General features: G+C 44.8%; 1 protein-coding gene across 1 annotated transcript in view; it reads left to right on the top strand.

Annotated features, from left to right (window-relative positions):
- LOC142572935 (rifampicin phosphotransferase-like) overlaps nt 1–23,910 on the top strand; it is a 139,178-nt gene that overhangs the window by 34,108 nt on the left and 81,160 nt on the right. Inside the window, exons 13-23 of the mRNA XM_075682393.1 lie at nt 4,218–4,324; nt 5,047–5,085; nt 6,305–6,420; nt 6,500–6,570; nt 6,655–6,719; nt 9,337–9,484; nt 10,862–10,979; nt 11,604–11,704; nt 12,260–12,331; nt 13,659–13,765; nt 16,351–16,423. Of these exons, the coding sequence (XP_075538508.1) occupies nt 4,218–4,324; nt 5,047–5,085; nt 6,305–6,420; nt 6,500–6,570; nt 6,655–6,719; nt 9,337–9,484; nt 10,862–10,979; nt 11,604–11,704; nt 12,260–12,331; nt 13,659–13,765; nt 16,351–16,423 (1,017 nt within the window). The remainder of the gene's footprint in view (nt 1–4,217; nt 4,325–5,046; nt 5,086–6,304; nt 6,421–6,499; nt 6,571–6,654; nt 6,720–9,336; nt 9,485–10,861; nt 10,980–11,603; nt 11,705–12,259; nt 12,332–13,658; nt 13,766–16,350; nt 16,424–23,910) is intronic.

Here is a 23,910-nt window from a genome sequence, read left to right as displayed (position 1 = left end):
GCCAAAAGTCACTTTATATAGAGAGTCATCATACGCACGCCCTGTATCAGGGGGGCATATTGCATATCTTTACGCACTCTTCTATGTTTAATGACGTTAGAATCAAAATATTGGTCCATCAAGAAACCTCCAGACAAGGATCCACAGAAGCCAGATTTCCCACAATCGTAGGCGCCCATGAGAGTAATGACATTAATTATATAAAGTTCGTCGTAAGCTTAAAGAAAAATGCAGGGCATGCGAACTCTACACACATTTCACTTTCATATAGTTACACGCACTCAAAAGTGGCATTCTTCTTTAGCGAACAGTGCGAAAGAGAAATCTGATATTAAGGCAGAACCCTTTGTAGGCATGCATCTGACGTAGAATCTGCGCCGATAGAGGAGGCAGGGATGTCTGACAGAACATATCAAAGCACTGGAGGCCACTAGGAAAGAAAGGGGGGGGGGGAGGAATCAGCCACGTGACGCACGCGCCAGATTTTTCAAATTGTGGCCTGGCGGGAGAGAAGGATGCGGGCGATCGTAGCCCAATTGCTGAGCATAGGGCTGCTGCGCTGGAAGGCACCAGATTAGATGCCACCATTGGTCACGCATTTATTTACAGCATTGTACTTCACGATATTGCAAAGGAGATAACGGGTTTAGACACGTCATTTCGACAAATGACAGTGTGCAAGGTCCTTCGCGACGCACGCGCACACCGGTCGATGAATAAAGGGAAAGCTCCCGACTCTTGCCGTCAAACTCTCGCCTTTGCTTCGTGTTGACAAATTCGACTTCGCCCTGCCATCTGCTAGCCGCCTGGTTAGCTATGATGGTAGAGCGGCTGCCGCGGAAAGGCGGTGGTCCCGGGTTCTAGTCCCGGACCAGGACGAATTTTTCTTCAACTCTGAGGCTTTTCTTTCACGGAAACCATATGGGCTTCCTTTGTAGCAATTGCTACGAAGGAATGCATGTCTGTTTTTCCCTTTGTTCATTACTTCTCTTCACATTGCGGGTTTCCGCAGAACTACTACGTCAAACACCCGTCGATGCATTACAACGCGAGTATGTTATTGCATTGCAATGCTATGTTATGGGTATAGCGTGTTACATGCAAATGCGAGAGCAAGAACAGGTTTGCATACACTTTGATTTCCTGGCGTTTAATAATGCGACCAAGCCCGTGATACCTTGGCTGAGAATTTAGTGTTTCGGTCTTTTTGTGACACAATATATACGCAACGATGAAAAAAATCGTTTTGGGGCCCTATAACGTTAAAATATTTCAATATGTTTTTATTCCAATCTCCTGACCTCAAATTTGCGTAACCGCCGACGCAAGCATCGGGCAGTTTATCCGCAGGGTTGTCTGAACAGACGCATCATACGCTCTCCTCGTTCATAGGAGGCCTCTTTTGTTTGTGTGAAAAACGGATAACATTGCCTGCACTGAGCGGCTTGTATTATCTAAGTGGCTGATGAGAATCGAGGAACACGCTCAAGTTGAGAGTGATTCGATGGGCCGAGCCACTGCACTGAAAATCGATAACCGGTTGAAGAGGGTGGTTCCGGCGTCTGCGATTGGTCCGCTCTCTCTTACTTAGCTTGAGTTGGCTGGTCAAAAATCGCGGCGGCATGCAATGGAAGGCTAGGAATGCCGCTAAAATGGATCCTCAGGAAAGAAGAGTTGGCAGAGGGAGGTCGTAAACGGGCCGAAAGTGCTCGAAAACGATAAAAGCCCACGCAATAAGATTTATTGCACGCAAATAAACCCATGCTCTCTGGCAAGTGAGAGTAGCCAGTGCCTGAACGATCGGCGGCAGCCATCTTTTATTCCTTTCGGAACAAGGCAACCTGATGCTATTCAGAAGAAAATTCAGTTTTGTTCGGCATATTAATGCATCTTTAACGCGTACACGTCACTTTGACGCAGTGAGTTTTTGCGGTTTTGTGACGTCTCGTGACAGGCAGGTGAAGTGGGTGCAGCCCGAAAACTTTTTACCAATAGCCGAGCGCTAATTGCGAGAAGGCGTCGAATCAGAAATAACTATTTTCGCTTGTTCGGTCAAATCATGCATAATCAGCGTGTACACGTCATTTCAGATGGGGAGCTGTCGCGGTTTTCGTTACGTCGCGGGATAGACAGGTGAAGTGGGGGTGGTCCAAAAAAGTTTTTGACCAATCGCGGAGGGCCTTTTGCAGAAATGGAATAGAAAAGTTTGGAATCGTTTTGCGTTATAGCACCCCTGCTTAAACAAAACATAACGTCATGTCTAATCAAGGCGTTCGCTGTACTCCTACGCGTCATTGCAATAAAACTAAAGAAATTATCATTCGCATACCCTTACTGGCACGTGTTACGCGTAACGAAAGTGGTAGCATTACGACACGCTTTCTAGCTGTATTTGGAATCATAATTTGGGGGAAAATTGCGGCATACATTCTAGAGATATCACACCCCATAAACGAGCTCCTTAGAGCGGCAATCTTCATTGATTCATTCAAATAAGTTTATTCAGTGCTTTGCGGTTTGGTGGGATGGGCCTGGACCCCGCCCAGGTTTCGGCCAAGGGTTGTTCGCCCTTGGCGACTTCTTCGGCTCGCTGGACGGCCCAGAGTTGGTGCTGCAGGTCGGAGCTCAGCAACGCAGACTCCCAGCACGCGCGGAGGCTGTCGCTGTTTGAGGCTGCATCACTGTTACCCTGTATTACAGCCGTACATTCCCATAGGAATGTACGGCTGTAATAGTTGCTACATCCAGGGTGACTCTAGAGTTGCAATGTCTGCACTTTTCCGTTGGGTATAAATCACCTAATACACCCAGCGGCAATGTTGTTGCTGAGAAATCATACTGAAACACTGATCCGAGTGCAGCGTAAAAGAAACGTTCAATAATAATCTCAGCAATACGCTACGTGCACAACCACAGTAAACCGCGCACGTCTGTCCTCGAATCATCAACGGGCCAAGCAATTTGGAACGGCAAACGACCTTTTATTTCATCTAGACCTCCAAGTGCAGAACGACACATTTTGATCAATAAAGTCGAGGGGAAATATGGCAAAAACAAAAAGAATCTTGAGAGTTCATTACATGCTTTTTCAGCAAGATATAAATTGCATAATTTTGGTGGTTTCTACATATGGGGGGGGGGGTCGTGGTATTAAAACTGCTTATAGCAGGAAACGGTTCAAGAGAACACGATGGACAATAATGTACCAAGTAAGCCAACAATAGGATTTGAACATGTATGTATGATCCAGAAGAATGGAAACTGAGGGGAACAATTTTCATTGGTCACATCATGACAAGCCAACAAACAATGACACCAAGCACACCACAAGAGAAATTATTTGCAGTTCGTAATCCAATTCAGGAAATGACAAGTTGACGGAAACGATAGTTAAAGAAAAACAACTGGCCATGGGTGGGACGCGAATCGACGTTTTCGCACTACGCATCCGCGGCTCCGTTTTTCCATCCACTTTCTTGGGTATTTATGCTTATGTCTTCTAGAACACAGGGAGGGTGACCTGAGTTGTGGGATCGTTTCCCACCTGCGGCAAGTTGTTTGTTCATCCACTTTCATTTCTGTTAGTTTATCGTTTCTTTATTTCATTTATTAAGCCCAAGTAATTTCCCTTATGTGCTTTTTGGTATCAGTGTTTGTTGGCTTCGTGTGATATGACTAACAAAAATCGGGCCCTATATATATATATATATATATATATATATATATATATATATATATATATATATATATATATATATATATATATATATATATATATATATATATATATATATATAGAATGCCCGAGGAATTTTGTGTGAATCTTTATTTCTGTTCTCATTTTGTGCGCATGCTCCTGTGCCGTTTCATGCTTCTGTGTCTGTACCGTTATTTCCTGTTCCTTGCATTTTTTTCGTTCGTTATTCAGGGCCTTCTTTTTATAGTGTTTCATTATTCGGTTACCTCGTTTCCATTAATGATATTTTCATGCTTCACGTTGTGAGATTGCCGGCCCGTTCGACAGCGAATTTTTCCATTGTTCACAGCTAATAATAAGAACGATAATGAACAGTGTTACGGCGATGTCGAGGCGCAAACTGTTTATAACACGATAACATATTTTCTGTTCCGTTGCCTCTGTGGTTTCGTTTCAAAAGCCTTCTGCCGCATATTCGCATGCAAGGAGCGTCGTCCCAACTGTGCTCCTATCTGGTTAGTTTGCAGTTCCTCGCGGATTTATCGTCACAACCGAGTCCTACAAGGTCTTTTCTTCGAGTGAACACTTTCAGCAGTTGATGCGGGCAATGGAGACCGCAATGACCAGGTGAGCTCCTGTTCTGCCTCCCTTAATTTACTGAGGGAAGCGTTTGAAAAAAAGGTAAAGAAAATTAAGAACGACGAACACTTTTGGAACAGAACAAATGTTTGAAGATCTTAATGTTGCCATAACGACACAAAGGCGGCGTCGTCACTCAAATGAACTGTGAGCTTGGCTTCTCCGACATATACCTCACGAATTGTGAGTGTTTTCACTTTCACGAGTCATTTTACAAAGAAAGCACAGCTTCCATTAGTTAATGAGCGCAAGTAATCTGAATGTCACAAAAAGTGACTGACCGGCTAGTTTGATTCATGATCACACAAAGGAGGGCTGGAATACGCTGTGCCGTCTTCTAGCGCTGGTTTTTTGGGGGCTTTGAAAGTATTGCGCCAAAAACAAATATTGATTCGACAACGCTATAGTGCACATTTCACTTAATTAATTACTCGCGCATTCAGTAACAGTGACTCCACCCGTACTTCTGAAAATTACGATGATTCACTAGTCACCGTCTCAGCGTCCCTGCCAGGGGATGTATTGCCAAACATTTCTTTTCACGGGTATTTTTGCGTACATGATCCTTATATTCTTGTTCACACATTGACAACGAAACGTAACTGGTTTATTAGAATGAACGTGAGAGATGGTTAAAAATATTTCAGTATTCTACGCGAGTGTAGCTGAAGGTTTGGTAGCTGCTCCTGAACTTTTTATATCATTTACAGGGATGACTGGCAGACAGCGCTGAAAGGAATCTGCTCCAGGTATGTACAGCGTATCGACAAGGGTATATTGGGAATAGGTAGCACATAGGTACCCATATGAAATCTTTTCCAAAAGACAAGTACAAGCCACATCGCAATGATAATACAGGAATCAACTAGAGTGGCAACAAAATTAAAGAATAATGGCGTATAACCTCTCTTGGTACTGCCCTTGGACAACCCACTTGCACATTGGGATAAACAACCAATTTTGTATTTATAACATATCTTAACCCATAACGTAAACGTAGCGTACAGCGAATTCCGGAATTTTACGCTCATGGTTTTTGCCGGACGCCATGACAGAAATTGCGCCAGGTAGTCCAGACTATTATCAAATTTCTTAATATTTTTGTAGACATAGCGCGGTACCATGTGCATGAATGAACAAGAAAGAAGAATAATAAATTGATAGAAAAGCCTGCACGTTTTGTATGATGACCAAAGCTGGCAGCTTGGCGACGCGCAGAACTCATATTCTCATACTCGGAACTGTTTGCTAATTTAAGGGGACGAACAAGAGCCATGCGCCAATGATATCATTCGACAAATGTTTAACGTGCTTTAAATAGAGGTTTTATTCGTAATATCTGTAGTGACCGCCTTATTGATTTACGGGTAACATCTTCTGGGTTGCGTTTCGAATAATTGGGAACATTTTTCGAAACCAAAAAGGTGCTCATTCCCTAAGAGTATCAGTTTTCTGACATAGCAATCAGGTGCGAGGTTCTGCGCTTTCGTTGCTTGCTTTCGATTGTCCATTCCCGCACGGAGGATCTGCCATACGCCTGCTGTTGGAAGGGTTCATTTTGCATTGGTCGCAGAGCATCGTCGAACGCTCATTTTCCACAATTCTAGCGTATTTATTGGCTGGTTTAGTTGTTGAGCGTAGTTTCGTTAAGTTTGGTTGTCGCTCTTGTTTTTCGCCTTATATTTACTGTTAATATATAATTAGCTACCGAACACCTTGCTCCACGATTTTATCGTCTATTGTTTTTGTCGTGTTATTCATTCTTACGAGTTTCAGAACAGGCCTAAGTGTCCGAAGCAGTGGTATGCTTTCAAGCAAGGCATGGTAATAGTACAGGCGCCTGATATCAGTAGCGGAATGTTCTAGGCTTTGTTGATACAAACGCCAAGTCCCTTTCATTGATGCAATCATGTCTTAAGCTTTACTGCGGCGACATTTGCGTTTAAGTTTTACGTTCATTGCTTGCAGCATGGTGGGTGCTCTCGAGATACTAAATATGCCAGCGGATATTCAAGAAGCAATTTCTCAGCACTTGTCGAAGTTTGATAAAGACACATTGTTTGCTGTGAGATCGTCCGCTTTAGGTAAGCCATTGAATGTGCTATAAAATGAAGACATTTTCACGGTGTGAAACCAATGACATGTCGGTTTGCACGTGTGTAGGTGAAGACTCTGAAGACATGTCAGCCGCTGGCCAAATGACAACACTGCTTGGGGTTCGGGGTCAAGACAACGTAAGCAAATTCACGTGCTTTGCACCCCCGTCATTCTAGTTAGCGGTTGCCTAAGGTACGCCGAATACTTTTTCTTTATTTAAGGTCATCAGCGCTGTGGTGAAATGCTGGGCATCACAGTTCAGCTTCACGAACGTGAACTATAAAAGGTAAGTTTGCACTCAGCGGCCGTGGAAACGACAATACGCATGATTTTCCGTTGCCCGTTATTTCGGTAACATCAAACAGTTTATTCCCGATTAGTTCCCCCTAGCAGATCAGGAACCTTGGTGCAATAACTAGCCATAACCTCGCACGTGAATCCGACGCCTAGCCCCTACTTCTCACATTCAAGCAGCTGCGAAGTGCCATACTTGTTGCGTAGAACAGTGCACGAATACCTCTGCCCCGACAGGCAGACAGTGGCGGCTAAGCAACGCACCTGAAACATGAAAGCCAATTGAGTTAAGGTAGTTTTGGGGAATTCGCACCTGCGACGCAATACGAATCCGTCTAATAGATGATTTGATAGAAGCGTCCATATAATAGCTATAGATAATGCTACGGATGCTTACTTAAAGATTACAGAGAACGTTGGGCAGAAATTCCGATTCGTAACGATTCGCGATGACGCTAATTATGTACGTAATGAGAATCATAAATAATTCGAGCCTTTTTACAACGCTTCGTTTTTTTCGCCGGAGTTTTTATTATATCGAGAGTGGAACTCAAAGCATAACCGAAAGGAATGTGCTGCGAGTGCAGTAATAGTGAAAGGAAGTTCGTCAGATATCAACAAAAATAAGTGGAATACAATATTAGGCGAGTCACACTTGTGATACTGAAATAAGAAACTGAGATGTCGTTGCTTCTTAAGGCGGGCTGCATTTGAAACTGCCCTATCCGAAACCGACTCACTTTGCAAATGTGCTGAGACCTTTGTTCTTGAAAGTCACGTTATTATAAGTGAACGGAATAGTATTGAAGAAAACAACAAAACATATCGAGGTACAGTTTACTAAGCTTGCTATATTCGATTTGATTGACTTGTAACTTTTTTTACTCAAAAAATGGAAAAAAAAGAGAAGAAAAGTCACGAATGAAAAGACAGATATTCTGTTTTTAAGGGTCTCTGGAGGAGGAGATAACTTTATTGTCTCCTGAGGAACCCCTCCCCACCCACTCTTGCTTTAGTGGGCGGCAGGGATCGCGGGCCGCACCCACGTTGGTACGGGAAGCCCGTGAGCCTCCGCCCTTTCGTGAGCCCTCTGGACGGCCCGGAGCTGGGTCTGGTGGTCGTCGCTTCGCAGGGCGTCCACCCAGTCTTCTTCTTTGCTGAACACGGTGCCGCTTCACGCGGAGCATTGCCAGAGCATGTGCGCTAGCGAGCAGTACGATTCGCCACAATCCGGACATTGCGGCTCTACTTCTGGTGAATAACGGCTCAGCCTGCCTCTCGAGGGGAACGACCCTGTCTGAAGCATTCTGAATATCGATGACTGTGGTCTAGTGAGTTTAGCGTGGGGGAGCGGGAAGGTTCTCCTCGACAGATGATAGTGCGTTGTTATTTCGTTGAATGTGAGCAGCGGGTCTCGGCGCTCCCCTCCCTCCCCGCCACTTCGCTTCATGAAAAGTCAATATTTGATTCGGATATTTAAGAAGACTCCGAATAACATATTCGAAAGTTCAGAAGTAAACGACGTGCGTTCTTCAATCGAAACTAGACATCAGGCCACGGGAACAGCATCAAATTTGCTATACCTGAGAAACATTGAAGATTAGGAGGTGAGAGGTAAAGGGGGCCTGTGTCTGCTTAGAAGCTTTACCTATGAGATGAATTCTGGTGCGAAAATTTGTAGTAGTATTTCTATATTGTTGTAAATTGGTGGTAGTATTACTAAATTGTAAATTGTAGTATTTCTGTGCGATACCATGGAAAAGCGCACAGATTTTGCCACGAACATGCTCATAAAGATTAGCTGATTTTTCCTCTGCAATACTTCATACCGGATCCTAATGGTAAACGAAGGCTGTAGTACCGCTTTATGTACCTATTAAAGTTGAATTTAACTATGCACAGTCATATACGTGCATGCTGAAGTTAAAAAGACTAGAAGCAAAATTGTCTCGATACCCATTTATGGCTGTGGCTCGTATGCGCTAGAGTTGTGATGTTAGTTGAATAAAAGGAGGCTTACTGACAAATATACTAACTTTTTTGAAGAAACCAAGCAAGCAGGGACTAAACTGGTGTTTATAATACTATACGCGATCCTCTTGTGGCATCGCTTTACGCCACTTTACGCCGACAAACTGGGGCATGTATTTAGAATAACGAGTTCTAAGTATTGAAAAACCGGGCATCAGTGCCACTCCTAACTTCTGAAATAAGGAAACCAGTTCTGTAAGCCGACGTTCCCTACATAATCCCTTTTGCGTTAAAGTCTATCAAGGCAATGATGATTTCGCAATACCAAAATAAGCCGCCCGCGAACAACAACAACCAGCCCTCCTGGAACGCTGTGGTGCTGTCGTTGAACTGATGCACACTCGCATGTTCACGGAGAAGAGTATGAAGAAGGCAACATTAACAGATCCGAAGGAATAAGAAGGGATTCAGGATAGAAATCATATTTTTGTGTGCGGGTGCTGGGAGCGCTATAGTATGCGTGATTTTCTCGATGTTCTTTCTATATCTAGCTGCCAGTAGAATAGGGATGATCTTTGAGTGTGTTGAAAAATCAGGGTGATGAAACTGCAAATAGCTCTGCACCTGAATTTACGCAGACAGTATGGGCAGGCTTTGGACGTGCCGATGGCAGTAGTGGTGCAGGAGCTCGTAAATGCTGACACTGCCGGGGTGATGTTCACCTGCGACCCACTCACGGGAAATCCAGGCTACATCACGGTGACTGCAAATTACGGCATTGGGGAGGTGAGTGGCACAGCGTGCGAGCTTTCGTATGCGCGAGTTACAGATATGCAACGGGGATACATTGTTGAAAGTCACATTACTCGGCCTCTAATGCTTTCACTTGTGACTTGAGATTTGCAGCGCGTTGTATGATTAAGAACTTCAAAGTGCGGTGCATAAGTAAGAGTCACGCTGACTCAGTTACTGCGCACGGCAGTCGCTTCTTTCTTCCATATGTTATTAGGCATGCTTTTTACCTTGTAGCCAGTGCAATACGAAATTCCGCATAGTAATTAATTTTAGTTATGAAAGATACTTGATGAAGTGTATCCAGAAATGCAAGGAAGGATAGGAAATTTTTAAGTGTGCGTAGAAGCCTTTAGTGTGCTTTTGATATTTTTTTAATTTGTAAGCATAGTTTGGCGAGTACCCCAGCCTGTCACGCGGAAAGTGTAATGTCTTGTATTAAAAGAAATGCGTCATTTCAGAAGTTTAGACCTTTAATCGTTATAATAATTTAAATGTATATGTTTCGAAGCTTTATGGGCGATGAGGAACAATCGAAACGCAATAAAAAGATAACATTGAACAGAGTGAATTCCCGTAGGGATACATAGGGCTACATAAGAATGAAAGGGTACGCCTATAGTAGAGGCGGGCCAGCTTGAACTATGGGGGTTGGCCATGTGAAATTTTTCGGTGGGGCAAATTAAATTTGGGGGTGGGCCAAGATGAAATCTGGGTGCTGGCAAACCTAAATTTGTGGGTGGCCCAACTAAAGCTTTGAGGTGGGCTAAATGGAAATTTCGTCTTGGGCGAACCTAAATTTCGGGATGGGCCAACCTAAATCTGGGAGTGGCCCAACCTAATCTTGGGGCTGGTTCAAAAGAAATTTGGGGGTGGGCCAACCTGTATATTTAGGGAGGGCGAAGTTGAAGCTTAGGGGTAGTCCAACTGATTTTTGGGGGTTGGCCAGCTTGAAATTTAGGATACGACCAACTTTAAATTGGGTGTGCGCCATCTTGAAATCTCTATGCGAGCCAAGTTAACTTTGGGGTTGAGCCAGCTGAAAAAGGGAGGTGCAATGGTTGCAAAAAATTTGGTGCAATGGTTGCAAAGAAAAATGAATTCTCCGTTTACATGTATTTAGATAGGAGCACCCAAGCTAAAGCTTCCTCTTAAGCACTCCCCATACGTGGCCCGATACTGAAGATAGTGCAATGCCGGGCCGACCCGCGGTGGAGGTGCAGTTCGCCATTAAGGGGCCCACATACACAGCTTCGCTGGTCATCCTTCTTCACAGAGTGGAAGGGCACTGAGTTTTCTTATCGTTCAGCTTTTACTCATACAAGAATTGCATTTTCCTACCTTCTTTCTCTTGAACTACGAAATGCACAGTCAGTGGTCTCAGCCTCTGCGGAGCCGGATACTTTCGTTCTGAAGAAGCGAGGATCGCAGCGCCCTACCGTCGAGTCGAGTCAAATTGGGCACAAGTCCGTCTACACAACGACGTCAGGTGAGTGTCTTGACCTGTCTTCCCATTTATCGCGAAGAGAACTCGTATATATAATTTTTGTGAGAATAGAGAAGGCGTACCTTTTAATTTAGACGAATATCCTTAAACAATAACAGCAAGAGTTTCTTAGTTGCGCTAAACTATTGCGAAACACGCGTGATCAATGCTGATGCTGCAACTTGTAATAAATTACCCACTCAGTATGCTAATTTCCAAAACTCCCTAACCGGAGGAAAATTTCGCGCGGCACAGCGAAGCTTCTATAATGTTCGAGAGGTGATCAAAGGCACAGAGTTTACCATACAGCTTTGCCAGGCGCCGTTTGTCTTCGAAAGCTGTGGAAAAGGGTGTCAGCACTAACGATTACAAATATCGTGGAAGTTCGTATCCGTCACATCGTTTGCCAACTACAGAATGGTACATACTCTTTTAAAGTGCCATTATTGGTTGCTTTGGGCAATGCCACTAGACCACGCGACCCTCTGACCTGAGGCGGTGCTTCGTTCTCTAAGAAGAATCGGCTGTTGGGAAAGAAGCTATGGTGTCCACATTAACCGGCCATAATAGATAGTTTGATTATTGTTAGAAACATTGTGCGACATACGATTCTTTTTTTGCTTTCAGGAAGCGATGGTGTGGCTACGGTTTCCCTGAGTGCGGAAAAAGCCAAGCGTGCCTGCATCTCTGAAGAACACGTTCAGATTTTGGCTGCTATTGGCGCAGAGGTAAAGACAAGCTTTGTAAGCTTAGACGCTGTAAATAGTCGCTCGATGGCTCCCTCGGGACTCAGCAACCACGTAGCACGAAACGCTTTGCCCAGTCATTCTGTGTAGTTCTCCCACCCTGTGCAGGTTTTCTCGCTACCCTTCAAACATCAATCTGTAGACCAAATTGCATAGTTTACTTTTCTCCAGGCAGTAAAAGGTGCGCAGGGTAGTAAAAGTCTGCGCAGGGTAGAGATGCCGAATTTTGGAAGGTCCACGCACGAATTTTGAAACAAGAAGTGCGACAAAATAAGGTATAATGACGGAAAAAACACAGACACAACGGTGAGTATTGGTTACTACAAGAATACCCCCTCGTCGAGTAAATCATCCTTAAAATTTTCATGCAGCGTCCACCTTTAATACATAACAGTGAGGTAGCTAGCACTGAGGTTAGGTGTCTTTCCCCTCATCTTTGTAGGTTCCCTACGCCGGAATCACTCTCAGATTCTATCTTATCATTTTGCTTGTTAGTATGTTTTAAATTATATTGCTTTTGTGCTTTTTTGCGTATAGATTGAAAAGACATACACAACACCACAAGATATTGAGTGGGCACTCAAGGATGGAATGTTCTTTATGCTGCAGGTAAGAAATGAAAAAACAAAAGCTGCTAACTCTTTCTGCTAGGTGCCTGTATTCAACTTAGCAGAAAAATTCAGCTTGATTGGATTTCGGTATTGAGAACAAAGCATCCGCCTGAATAACTTCAGCCAGCACTGAATGACAGGATAAAAGCGTGATTTTTTAGTTCAGAGCAGGAACATAAGACGAAAATGAAATCTGGCCCATGAATCTTTTTATTTTCAAAAGACATGCAGAGAAGACAAGGGTGACGATATGGGCTTGTTGGTCGGTGATCAGTGAAAGGTATCTGTATAGCGGAACAAAACCTGTGCCTTTGTTTTGTTGCATGCACACACCCCAGCGACATTGGTGCCAATGTCGCAAATTAAATGTACACCTATGGTTGACATATGGAGAGTGCTGTCTGTAGAAATTTCACACGAATCCGTAAGTGGCTTGAGGTGAACGCCTCTTCCACTTTTGAACGCGACAGCGTTAAGGGCCGTCTAAGCACGTGGTCGCGGGATCCAATCCCGGTCACGGTGGCCACATTTCGATGAGGCATAAATGCGAAAACACCCGTGCACTTTGACTTAGGTGCACGTTAAAGAACCCCATGTGGTCGAAATTTCCGGAGTCCCCCACTACGGCGTGTCTCGAATTCAGATCGTGGTTTTGGCTCGCAAAACCCCATAATTTAGCATTAAGGGCCCTGTGTCGAAGACAGTCCGGCGTTGGACGTCGCTTCGGCAAAAAAAAATTTCGGACCAAATTCCCAACCACGCATACCCAACCACTTTTCTACCGCCAAATTTGCTCATACATTGTCTTTCATGCTTCACTAAAGTATTCCTCGGAATTTCGAGAACGGTAGCCCAGAAACAAATGTAATGAGAAAGAAACCACCGACAGCGCACATCTTTTACGTCATCTTTTTCCAGACTGAAATACTAAAAGAGCGAAAGAATAGCAGGAGACTGACCCGCGCAAGAAGCCGTGTTTGCACCAAAAAGTTTGCGTTCGTGCATAGCGTTCGCCACCAGTGTTTGCCAGTAAACGTTGCGTTACCTAAACTGCAGTTGCCGGTAAGCACGAAAAACAGCCAGTGGTTTTTGAATGCTATCACGTTCCACTCTTAAAGGCGAAGCTTAAGCGTTCTCCAAATTTTTCTCGTGTGTTTTCCTCCTGCTGCTGAAAAAATCATCCCGAAATATTTCTTCCGTTCTTTTCGCCGAGTATAATCAATGGTGATGCATATTGCACAATTAGATAGAAAATGAACCCTCTGGGCGGTTATTTAAGTGTGCCATCAATAAAGGGCTAATTTTAGTCATGGTGCTCTTTTCAGTGCCGGCCCGTCACAACATTCCTCAGGGAAAGCGACTGCGAGATGCTCCACGAATTCAACGAAGGATTGAAATCAGCGAAAGAAAGTTTCACCAAGGGAAATGTATCGTGAGTATGCGCAGATTTTAACTTTTCTCAAGCCACATATTAATTTGTTCTTCCGGGAAAATTTGACCATTTAATGGCGATATTTTGGCACAAATTAAGAGCATTTACTAGTCCACATTTATGTATCTATTTGGTTGCCAATGAAAATAAAGCAAACAATTAACTTTATATTACAAAACTCCTCTCCTGTCAACGAAAGTCACTTGAATTTTCTACAGTTCTGTTGGAAAAAAATACTAATGTAAAAAATATATGTCCGTGTTGAATAATCACATATAGATAATATGTCGCTGAGTGTGAAGACAAAAACATTAAGGTTTGTGATTCATGCACAATGCTTTATAACACAGAGGTAATATCAACTCGAGCACAGCATGGTCCATTTTTTTCTTGTCGAGGCCTGGCCTGAGCCCAGAAGGGCCACGCGCTGACCCACTCATGCCTAGTCTTGCAGTTTCAAATCCGGCTCGTGCCCCGCCCAGACCAAGAAAGACTCGTGACCGGATAGATCTGACCGGCTCGGTTTGTGGCGTTATATTTTGAGCCTGAAGAAATCCTGCAAATCCTGCTCCGTTTCTCAGCTATTGCGAACGTTCCAGCCGCACAGGCATATTCTTTGCTGAGGCAGATTTGCGGTATCATCTTTTCTATGGGGGTGTATGGTGACAAAAGAACAAGTGAAAAATAAACAAAATTCATCCTCCAATAAGTATGCTCGTTTAATATTGTGTCATATGAAGACCGGGTTACATTTGCCAAATAGCGGAAGGGCAATGTACTGCGGAGCCACACATGACTACTCCTTGCAGAGGGCTAGCAATTTCTTTTCAGTGTAAATAAGGGCCCTATAACGTAAAACTAGGGCGCTATAACGTAAAACTATTCCAAGCTTTTCTATTCCAATTATGCAATCAAGCCCCCGCCATTGGTCAAAAACTTTTTTGGACTACCTCCACCTCACCTCTCTGTCACGCTACGTCAGCAAAACCGCAATAGCTCCCCATCTGATATGACGTGTACACACTGATTATACATAATTTGACCGAACAAAACAGAAATAATTATTTCTGATTCGACGCCTTCTTGCCATTAGCCCTCTGCTATTGGTCCAAAGTTTTCGGGCTGCACCCCCTTCACCTGCCTCTAACGCGACGTCACAAAACCGCAAAAACTTACCACGTCAGAGTGACGCGTACGCGTTAAAGATGGATTAATATGCCGAACAAAACTGAATTTTCTTCTGAATAGCCGCAGGCTGTTCCGTTCCGAAAGGAATAAAAGATAGCTGCCGCCGATCGCTCTGGCACTGGCTACTCGCCCCTGCCGGAGAGCATTGGTTTATTTGCGTGCAATAAAACTTTTTGCGTGGCCGTGTAACGTTTTCGAGAACTTTCGGCACGTTTACGACCTCGTTCTGCCAACTCTTCTTTGCTGAGGATCCGTTTTAGCGTCATTCTTGAGCTTCCCTTGCATGCCGCCGCGACTGTCGCCGAGCCACCGCAAGCTCAGTAAGAGAAAGCGGGCCAGTCGCAGACGCCGGCACCACCCTCTTCATCCGGTTATAGATATTCAGTGCAGTGGCTCGGCCCCATCGATTCCCTGTCCACTTGAGCGTGCTCCTCGCATCTTGTGAGCCAAATAGATAAGACAAGCCACTCAGTGTAGGCAATGCTATTTGTTTTTCAAGCAAACAAAAGTGACCTCCTATGAACGAGGAGAGCCTTTGATTGGTCTGTTCAGACAACCCTGCGGGTAACCGCCCGATGCTTGCGTCGGCGGTTACGTAAATATGACGTCAGGAAGTTGAAAAAAGAACATATTGGAATACTTTTACGTTATAGGGCCCTAAATTTGCAACCGCCATATCTAGAATTCGAGCTAATAAAAATTGGCGCGAATGTAAATTTAGGCACTCTGGTCTAATGGCTTTCAGAAATGCCTAATTCACTGCCTCTAGAAGCTCCCCTAGCTCTAGTGTATGTAAACGGGTCACACAGACGGATCAAACTTCTGTGAAGGTTGGCTTCTGCATGGAACAAATAATTGTTATTGCTTTATGGGACCTCGTTTCGATGTCATAAATACCTTATTGAGCTAATCAAGCATCTGTCGTTCATAATATGAGTGAATCCTGCCTCTGTGTAGTTTTGTTTTAACATGTGGGGTGCTTTTTAATATGCATGTAAAGCGTAGACAGCAGTTTCTGCTGTCTTCATCACCAAATTAAGATGTGATGCTTTGCTCGCGTTAATTCCCACAAAACCCGCGTAGTGCCCGAAAGAACAAATGCTAGACGCTGAATACGAGGTCCACGTGATCTATTGTGATAAATTGTGTTTGAAAATAACAATGCAATGTAATAAACGTTTCTGCTTTTTGTTGCATATTTCTCATAGCCTTGGAAGATTGTCTACGACTACGACTGATTACTGTACGCTCTCGCTCGGACTGTTAAACATAACTTTTCAGTTAAAATACATGGTATGCATTTAGAAGACCACGTAAACAAATGCCACGTTTAATGCCACGTTTCTCTATCTCATGAACCCCATTTCTTGAATATTTGGTTTCTTATTTATTTTCAGTGAAGTGCTGCCAGGAGCCGCGTCTCCACTCTCTATGTCATTCATTCGATGTGCCTTCGACGTCAACTGCAGGGTACGCTTTGGTGCTCGTTCTTCATTACTGTGGTTGCAGAACTCGTGTTATAGTTCTAATGGAAATACGTAATTTAAATACCGGCGTTCAGGCGTTGCTTGTCATACTGAAACAGGGTTGGCAAGTCTTGCTCCCGTAGGACAACAAATGCGTGAAAGCATTGCTGGAGAATATGAGTCGGACAATGCTGCTCGAGTATATTTGAATTTTTTTGTTCCCATTTACTGCTTATGGGGCGAAGTGGGGGAGGGGTGGGACTCGCCCCAAATGCACTCAACAAAAACAAAAGTGCCTTGCTCGTTGCCATCTGGACGAGACAAAGCAAAGCACACGAGGGAGCAGGCCTCTATCTTATCCGAGCAAAGCCCCGGTTCGGCTAATTGGCGATCCAGAGTTATTAGTGTTTTAGCGCAGAATCTACAATAAAGAGCGCATATACACGGAACTGGCGCTAATTTCCAAATAACCTTTAATGTCAGGCGTTCCTAATATCTATAGCAAAACAGACAAAAAAAAAAGAAGAGAGCTAATTACTTGATCGCACCAACACGTGCGCGCTACTAAGCGTTTGCTACCAGCTGCCCCCAAGAAAACTTATTTCTTTGGCAGATGACAAAAAAGACAATGAGTTGAAGCGTTCATGATCATCAGTATTCATTATTGCAGCTTCTACAATGTCGCGCGTGCACCAACCATTGTGTCTAGACAATACTGTAGTGTTTTCAAGATACGGACAACATCACAACCACGGCAGCGTAACACGTAGCGTCCCTGTCCTTTCTTTGCTACGTTATGCTGGGCTCCGTTAACCACTCGTTTAGGCAGCATTACGTCTGCCCTACGTACGTTCTGCCACACGATAGCGGTATTCGATAAACGACACCTTCGGCACATCCACCGATTTCTTCTGGTGCTTTACTTTGCAATGGTTCTTTGGCTTTTTTACCGGTGATGTCATCCTGCACATCTTGGTCAACCTGTCCAGGGCTGACATGACGAGTATAACGGCTGCATTTTCCGCACTTTTGTAAAGGCCATGTGACGCCGTGTGCACATAGGGGATGATCGCCACCTTCTTTCGATCAGACTCCTCGTTTCCCTGCACCTGATCAGTCACACGTACCTGCTTCGTCTTGCGCTGAAGAATCTCAGCTACTGTAATGGTCAAGTGTTCAGGATAGCCTGCTAAAGCTAGGCGCTGTATTTGTATTCCGAATCTTTTGTTGTGCCCGATGCACGCACTTCTTAAGTGCATTATGCCGGCATATCTGTGTGAGGCCCCTTCTCAACAGCTCTCCACATTTTGTGTGAGCCCATGAACACGGCCAAAAGGGCTTCCTGCTCTGGGGCTCGTACATGCAGCAGACATGGCCTGGGGAAAAACTAGCTTCAAGACAATAAACTTGAGCATATCATAGCATATTTTGCCGAATAATTTCGCTCTGCTTGAACGGGGCACTTGTGCAGTTGGTGTGGTGTGGAGGAGAGCGCCGAATTAAGTGATGTAGCTTCCCGGAGAGTTGCTATAAAATTTGCAAATTTCAACTCTTCTTTCGGCTGTAAACTGATTTACTGCGACAGTAGCCGGCTCTCAAAGCGGCTTTCAAATAGTCTTAAAAATGCTTGCCTCTTTTCGAAGCGGAAGACGCCGTATTCGCCAGTTGCAGGATTGCTTGCTGTGGCCTTCGAAATGGATGCACGGACGACGCCACTCTAGAGTTTGCGTGGTCCAGCAAACCCCGCAGAAATTGCCATGCACGAAACGGGCGTGGTAGTTGCTTATTTCGTTAATGAAGTTTTTTGACTAACGCGATTTTGTCATTACCTGATGCCTTGGTGAGTGCGCATGAAACCGTGCGAACTGTGTACAGTTACATAGATAATTTGATATTCTAGGGATGAGTCCGTACGGTCCAGGCCAGAAACGGTATAGGCTTAGGGTGCACACATTACGGCTACATACAGTGCAGTTGCCGGGAAGCGTGAGAAGCAGTCAGAGGTCTTTGAATCCTATCGGCGTTTCACTCTTAAAGGCGAAACTTAAGCGTCCTCAAAATGTTTTGTTTCCATACGGTAAAGTTTGTCATTTAGCAATCAGTGACTTTTTTAGTGACATGAATGAACAGTTGGCGATATTTTAACGTGTTATACGTTAAAAAGATTGCTTGGAGAATGGCCTTCAAGGACGTGGTTTGATATTCAAAAGGCACATGCAAATGCCCGAAACTCGCTGTACGACGTATAAGCTCCGTGATCATGATGAACCAACGGCTGCCTTCACATTCGTAGCCTTCACATTGTGATAGCCGCTTCACAGCGCAGTGCTCACCACAGGCTTGACATTGGGGTCACAAAATTGTAGTTTATTTATTATTTACAAAGCCTATTGAATGCACATATAATTGAATATTACAAAACCTATGGGAGCCCGCAACGTTGAAAGGCTGTGGGTCCAGCAGTGTCACACAATCCATTCGTTCGGGAGACCCTTGGCGAACGCGTCAGAGAAGTAATTTACCAAAACCAAGTGGAATAAATTTTCTGTTCATATTTAGAACACAATAGATGAATAAGCCATGTCGAATGCGTAAAAGCGTAAATATTGGAATGGCTTAGCTCGTTGACGCGCGACTGAACAAATTGCTTCCGTTTCTCACGCCTTTCAGACCAATCAGTACTGCAGGGCGGCTTTCAGCTAGATCAAGGGCGAAAATATGGTACTTATCCTGTAGAAAGCTCGCGTGATTGTCACAGAATCTCGTTCTGCTATCACGAATGTCGACAAGCACACAAAATTTATGAATAACATGCGGACTAAATGCATTTTCCTGCTAGGAAAACTAGGTTGCTTGTGTTTTTTTGAATGGTGCTATATCTTTAAGCTTCCAATCTGAGGACAATGAAAAATTTAAGCTGTAAAAATTCACTATGTAAATATGAGAGGTGGACGATCGAATATCGACTTTTTCAAATACGAATTGAATACGAGCAGTAAGTATCCAATAGCGAATAGACAAACGCACACGCACATATTTACAGCAGGGATATTTGTTTCAGTATAATTAGGAACGCGCTTGCTCTGAATAGACAGTCAACGATCGCGCACAATTAAGATCGTTTTAAACAAAAGACCGTAGGAGTCATGAAAAGAACTACACGAATAGCCACTTGAAACCATTAAGCCAGGTGGCAAACAAGCTTTCTAAGAAGGACAGGCATTTAAAACTGACCAGCTTTTCAAAAACGCACAATAAATAATTGCTGAAAAAAATATCAGAAGTTAAGGAAAAGGAAAATAAAACGCTAAGGAGGTATTTCTGTCCCCTAGAAAGAATACAGAGCCTTTTACAAGAATAAACACCCCTTGATGTAACGTAAGAGGTAAAACTCCTTCATGACTAGGCTGCAATAATGACTAATTGGTAGGCTATAAGCACAATATAACCGATTGTCAAGTATTGGACGAAATGAAGGGCAACAGAGGGGCCCGGTCTCGTAAGAACGCACGTCAGAACCATATTAAAACTACAGATAATAAAAAAAAAACAGGAAGTATAGGATACATTGTTTGTAGTTCGTAATTGAAGTGGAAAAATTAGAAGCTAAGGGGAAACGGAGGAAAACTCAACTTGGGGGCGCTGTCGGTGAGAGCCGAATCCTCAACGTCCGCCTTAAGCGCGCGTTGCACGAGAAATTGTGCAGCGGCAACGATGGCAGTTCCCACGCCTATGCAGTCTTGGCTATTTATGTATGTATATGAGATCTAACCCAAGCAGTGTTAACTAGCGCAAAATTTCCGACGCAAATAAAAAAAATTAAATTATGCGGTTTTACGTGCCAGAACAACGATCTCATTATGAGGCGTGCTGGATTGCCCGAAGAGCCCGGAAATTTTGACCACCTAGGGTTCTTTAACGCTCACCTAAATACGCGGGTGCTTTTGCCCCCATCGAAATGTGGCCGTCGTGGCCGGGATTCGATCCCGTGACCTCGTGCTTAGCAGTCCAACGCGGTAGCCGCTAAGCAACCACGGCGGATCAAGCAAAACCGAGTACAAAGCTTGTATTGCCGATCTGGTTTCTGCATTGCGTCCTAAACCTTGCCGCTGTTTTACTTCTGATAATTACAATACGCGATACTTCTTCCAGCGGGTGGAGAACATTAACCCGATTTGCACTGTCGGTTCTTGCGAAATATTTGGTTACTTTTGATGTTAGAAAATTCCGAATAGATTTTCGAATAGGAACAATATAATACACAACTATTCATATTCGAAACTTGTTTATTTCCCTATTCTCATATATAGCGATATCGGTTTACTAAGGTATTTACCAATAATAAAAAATATATGTAAATATGTAAATACACTGCTAAAGCTAGAGCCCTCTATACTCTCTTGGAAAGTTCACCGTTTTCCTTCAGCTGCACGAACATTAGACCAACAGACACGCTACGCAAATTATCTTGTTCACGCGAGCTTTCATTAGTGTTTCAAAATACCTACATTCTTAAATCCACTTCACAGTTATAGCTTGAGCATTAGTGACTTTTTTGCCTCACTTCTTTGACACGTTTCCTAAAATCTTGGGAACACTAGACTGTAATGGTTCATAAATTACGATTGAAAAATAGATCTGTCGATGACAAAGGCGCATTTTCCAGCGTTTCTTATCCGCAAGGGAGGCAAACGTTACAGAATACGTGCCACCTAAGTCCGCTCTGAGTATGCGTTCTCCGCCCAGTCGTGAACGTGAAGTTTTGTATAACCTGCAATGAACATTTTCCAACAAATCAACCTGTCATTAACATATTATATAAAGAACATGTCATCGTCTATTGGTCTGTAGTCACTAAAGCGGCATCTACCTTACCTCCTTCCCTCACGCACTGGTGAACGTGAGGAACCATTCCCTGGCGTACGCCAAGAGATTGGGCAGCACGACCCCGTGATACTACTGTACGAGGGCAACAGGGTTCCCGCGTAGGCGCACTTCAACAGCATCATGATGAGAGTATGCCTCTATCGGAAACAAATAGACTTTTGCAAATAGTGCGGCAGGCTTGGGCACAGGCCCGATGTGTGCCACAGAACGGACGACAAGCTGTGCCCAGTGTGCGGTAGCAAAAACCCGGCCAAACACCACGAATGCACACCTAAATGCAAGCTCTGCGGAGAAGCTCGCCCCACGACGGACCGGACTTGCCGGGCTAAATACAAGACGCCGTACATGGTAAAACAAAGAAGATGGACAGCGAGAAGCAACGAGGAAGAACTCTTGCGAGTAGCCGGCTCACAAGACCCCGAGGGCGGGGAAAACTACCACACACAACCATCTCCCGCACCCAGATCCAAGTCCAGCTCCAGTGCCAGATCCAGATCCATGTCCAGGCCTGGAGCGCACGGACGACCGACCTCGAGGTCCAGGTCCAGGAACAGGGACAGGACCGGCAGTGGGTCCATATCCGCCTCGCGGGTGACGAAGCCCGGAACGAAGGGGAAGAAGCAAGAACAGACGGCACCAGCAAAGGTGAGCTGGTCAGACGTAGTGGCCAATCGCGAATCGGGATGGTCCGGCAATGCCAGTAACTATAGGGGCAAGTACGAACACATAGAGGAACGCGTGAAGGAATATCGAACGGAAAGACAGGAGCTAGAAAAGGCAAAAAACAAAACAGCGAATCAGCCAAAAAAATTAACGAAATACAGAAAACACTTAATGAAATAGTTACCAAAATGCAGACACAATCGTCGCCCCCGTCAGCCGCCTTCGCCTCCGTCTCCACCCCATCCACCGAAGCCATGGAGGAGGAAGTGGATATGTTAGCAGATGTAAGACACCCACTGGGCGTCAAGCGTAAAATCCCGGAGACCAAGACCAACGAACAGGTCGCTTCGGTACAGGAGGTCAAGAGACCCCGACCTAGCACAAAAAAAAAAACTGACGTCCTTGAGGATATGCTCAACAAGCTCTGGGACAAAATGGAGAAAATGTTCGAGATGCTGGCGGCGCGCATTAGTGACAGCGAGGCAGAGAGGAAGGCGCAGGCCCTAAAGTACGACAGGCGGCTCGCAGAGCTGGAGAATAAGATATCGTAAAGATGGCGGGCAGAAAATAAGGAAAGACTCGTCATCTGGCAGTGGAACTGCCGCAGCTTCTCAAACAAAAAAGCAACAATGACGCAACACATTAAATTGACCGCAAAAAGAAAAAAAGCCCGAAGTAATCGTTCTCCAGGAAACATTCGACCACGCCAAAATTGCCGGGTATGACACCCACAAACAACGCACAAAAGGGACGGAGAGGGACATAGTCGTGACCACATTAGTCAAAAAAGGACTGGTTGCCATCCCGCGAATTATGAGAAAAATTACGGACATTAGCCACATTCTCATAGAAGTCGTGCCCCGCAGCAAGAAGGAGAGCAGCACTTTCGTCCTGAACGTTTACAGCAGCCATTCCAAAAAGCGCCTAACACAAAATTTCGAAGATTTAATTAACGAAACGTTGACCATCGCCGGTGACAACAGGCTACACACATGCAGTGGTGATATGGACACTCGTCCAAGAAGGGAAAAGATCTGGGCGACCTCATAGAAAAGGCCGGCCTAACCCTTCTCAACGAGCCGGCCTCACACACCAGAGTGGGTGCGGGCCCCCATAGGGACACCACACCAGACCTAACGCTATGCAGGAGAGCCGGGAAAATCACCTGGGAGAACGCCTTCGAGGACCTGGGGAGCGATCCCAGGATACCCAGTATAGCCGTAGGAGAGGCCCGCGTCACGAAGGGAATAAAACATAAGTTCCTGCTAGTAGACTGGGACAAATTCCGCAATATCAGAGACGAAAAAGAACAGGGACCCATAAGAAACAGAAGAATGGAACGGAGAGCTGCTACGAGACGTAGAAAAGGCCACGACCGAGATGGAGTGGGACGACTGGGAGGCTTGACTCGAACATGAAGACGAAGACAACGGTGATGGTCACTCTCCGCGGATGGAAAGCAGGCTTGCGCACCTCGTACAAGCTGAAGTATCCTTTCAGAAACGGCTTTAAGGGCAAAACACAATAGAAATCTAAGGCGCAAAATCGCGCAACTAAACAAGACCATCGAAGCACACTGCGCCCAGGTATGCAATGAGGATTGGGACGAGGTATGCGACGCCATGGACGGAAACATCAACACGGGCAAGACGTGGAAGATCCTCAAGCACCTGCTCGACCCGTCGGGAACAAAAACAGCGGCGAAAGCGGAAATGACCAAGCTCAGACACAAGTACAAAGGAAACATCCGTGAAATGGGTGATGAAATCGTCAAGCTGTACCTTGAGAGACCTCCAGACGTTGAACACCGGAACTACTCGGGCTCTCCCAACGAAGACCTCGACAGAGATTTCTCCCAGCAAGAAATCAAGGCCGTCCTGCAGACCATCAAGACCAAGTCGGCTTCGGGCCCCGACAAAGTGACCAACAAGATGCTCCGGA

This window comes from Dermacentor variabilis, chromosome 2, assembly GCF_050947875.1.
Source record: "Dermacentor variabilis isolate Ectoservices chromosome 2, ASM5094787v1, whole genome shotgun sequence".
Classification (NCBI taxonomy): Eukaryota; Metazoa; Arthropoda; class Arachnida; order Ixodida; family Ixodidae; genus Dermacentor; species Dermacentor variabilis.
The sequence above is the reverse complement of the archived record's forward strand: the minus strand, read 5'-3'. Positions and strand labels throughout refer to the sequence as shown.